The sequence below is a fragment of the Tenrec ecaudatus genome, chromosome 12, assembly GCF_050624435.1.
Source record: "Tenrec ecaudatus isolate mTenEca1 chromosome 12, mTenEca1.hap1, whole genome shotgun sequence".
Classification (NCBI taxonomy): domain Eukaryota; kingdom Metazoa; phylum Chordata; class Mammalia; order Afrosoricida; family Tenrecidae; genus Tenrec; species Tenrec ecaudatus.
In genome coordinates this window covers 25,499,915-25,501,137 of record NC_134541.1, presented here as the reverse complement: position 1 = coordinate 25,501,137, position 1,223 = coordinate 25,499,915, and the positions used below count along the sequence as shown (strand labels likewise).

The following is a 1,223-nucleotide window of genomic DNA, read 5'->3' as shown; positions in this document are numbered from 1 at the left end:
AAGAAAGCTCCATGAGGATGCAGCCGCCCCACCTGTTCCCATACTGCCTCCTCCAGTCCTCTGGGAAATGGGGAGCTCAGGAAGGGACCAGGGACCCTGGTGGGAATCGCAGCCCAGGTCACAGACCAACTTACAGATGAACTATTGATTGGATAATGCTTTCACTAGGTAAACTTTCCCCTAAGTCACAGTGAAATGTTAACACAAAACAATTCGCCAAGGCAGAAACAGCTTTAATTCTGGAGTCCAGCCCCAACTGCCCTCCCCGCAACACTGCTGACTCCCTGCAGATGCTCCAAAGGACTACAGTGTGGTGTTGGCAGTCCCCAAGGTACCACTTTCCCCTCCCCGCAACCTGGGGCCCCTGGCATGTCAGTGCTTGCCCATTGGCCTTTAGTCCCAGGTCAGGATGTCCCGGTCTGGCTGGGTCCCCGAAGCAGCAGGCTCCTTGTCCTCCCCCCTCTCCTGCTCCACCTCCCTGTCCCTGTCCAGGCTCCCATAGCCCACAGCACAGTAGTACACAGCCTCATCCTGGGCCTGCAGCTGGGAGATGCTCAGGTAGCCCGTGTTGCGCGCCACGTCTTTGGAGGCAGAGAAGCGAGGGGGGACCCCCGCGCCCTGCTTCATGTTGGAGGGTGAGAAGAACCTCAGCAGGAACCGGGGCGGCTGGCCCGGCATCTGCTGGTACCAGTAGATGTTGTACAGGCTCACATCGTAGTCACTGCTCAGGGTGCAGGCGAGGCGGAGGGTGGTCCCGAGGGAGGAGGACTCAGATGGCGGCTGGTGCAGCACCGGCTGAAGGACACAACCTAGAACACAGAGGCACATGGTACACGGGCTCCTCCAAGCCAGGGAAGCTAGGCGGCTGCTGCGGGGGCTCTCACCTGTGCAGTGGGCAAGCAGCGTGAGCAGGACAGGGGCCCAGGGCATGGTGCAGGGGCGCCCAGCTCAGCCTCCAGCTTCTCAACTCCTGGATCCTCTGGGGTGGGCCTTCTGCCAACCCCTAGTCCTCTGAGGGATGGGGCTACCCACTGTCCCACCCCCACCCCACCCCTGGCCTAGCCCACTTGCTAGCCACAAACTGGAGGGGCAGGTGGGGAGGAAGCATCTGCTGGAGGCTGACTGGGGTCCCTGGGGGCGGCGGTCACCTCAACCTTTCCCAGAAGCAAGCCGAGGCCCACAGACATAAGTCCCTTGTCCGCAGGGACAGGCCTGTGAACCGG

General features: G+C 61.4%; 1 protein-coding gene across 1 annotated transcript; it reads right to left on the bottom strand.

Moving 5' to 3' along the window:
• Positions 1 to 393: 393 nt before the first annotated feature.
• Positions 394 to 930, bottom strand: LOC142422586 (immunoglobulin iota chain-like). The gene is made up of 2 exons (XM_075527936.1): positions 885 to 930; positions 394 to 809 (listed from the first exon to the last, which is right to left on the bottom strand). The coding sequence occupies exons 1-2, from the start codon at positions 928 to 930 to the stop codon at positions 394 to 396; spliced, it is 462 nt and encodes a 153-aa protein (XP_075384051.1).
• Positions 931 to 1,223: the final 293 nt, after the last annotated feature.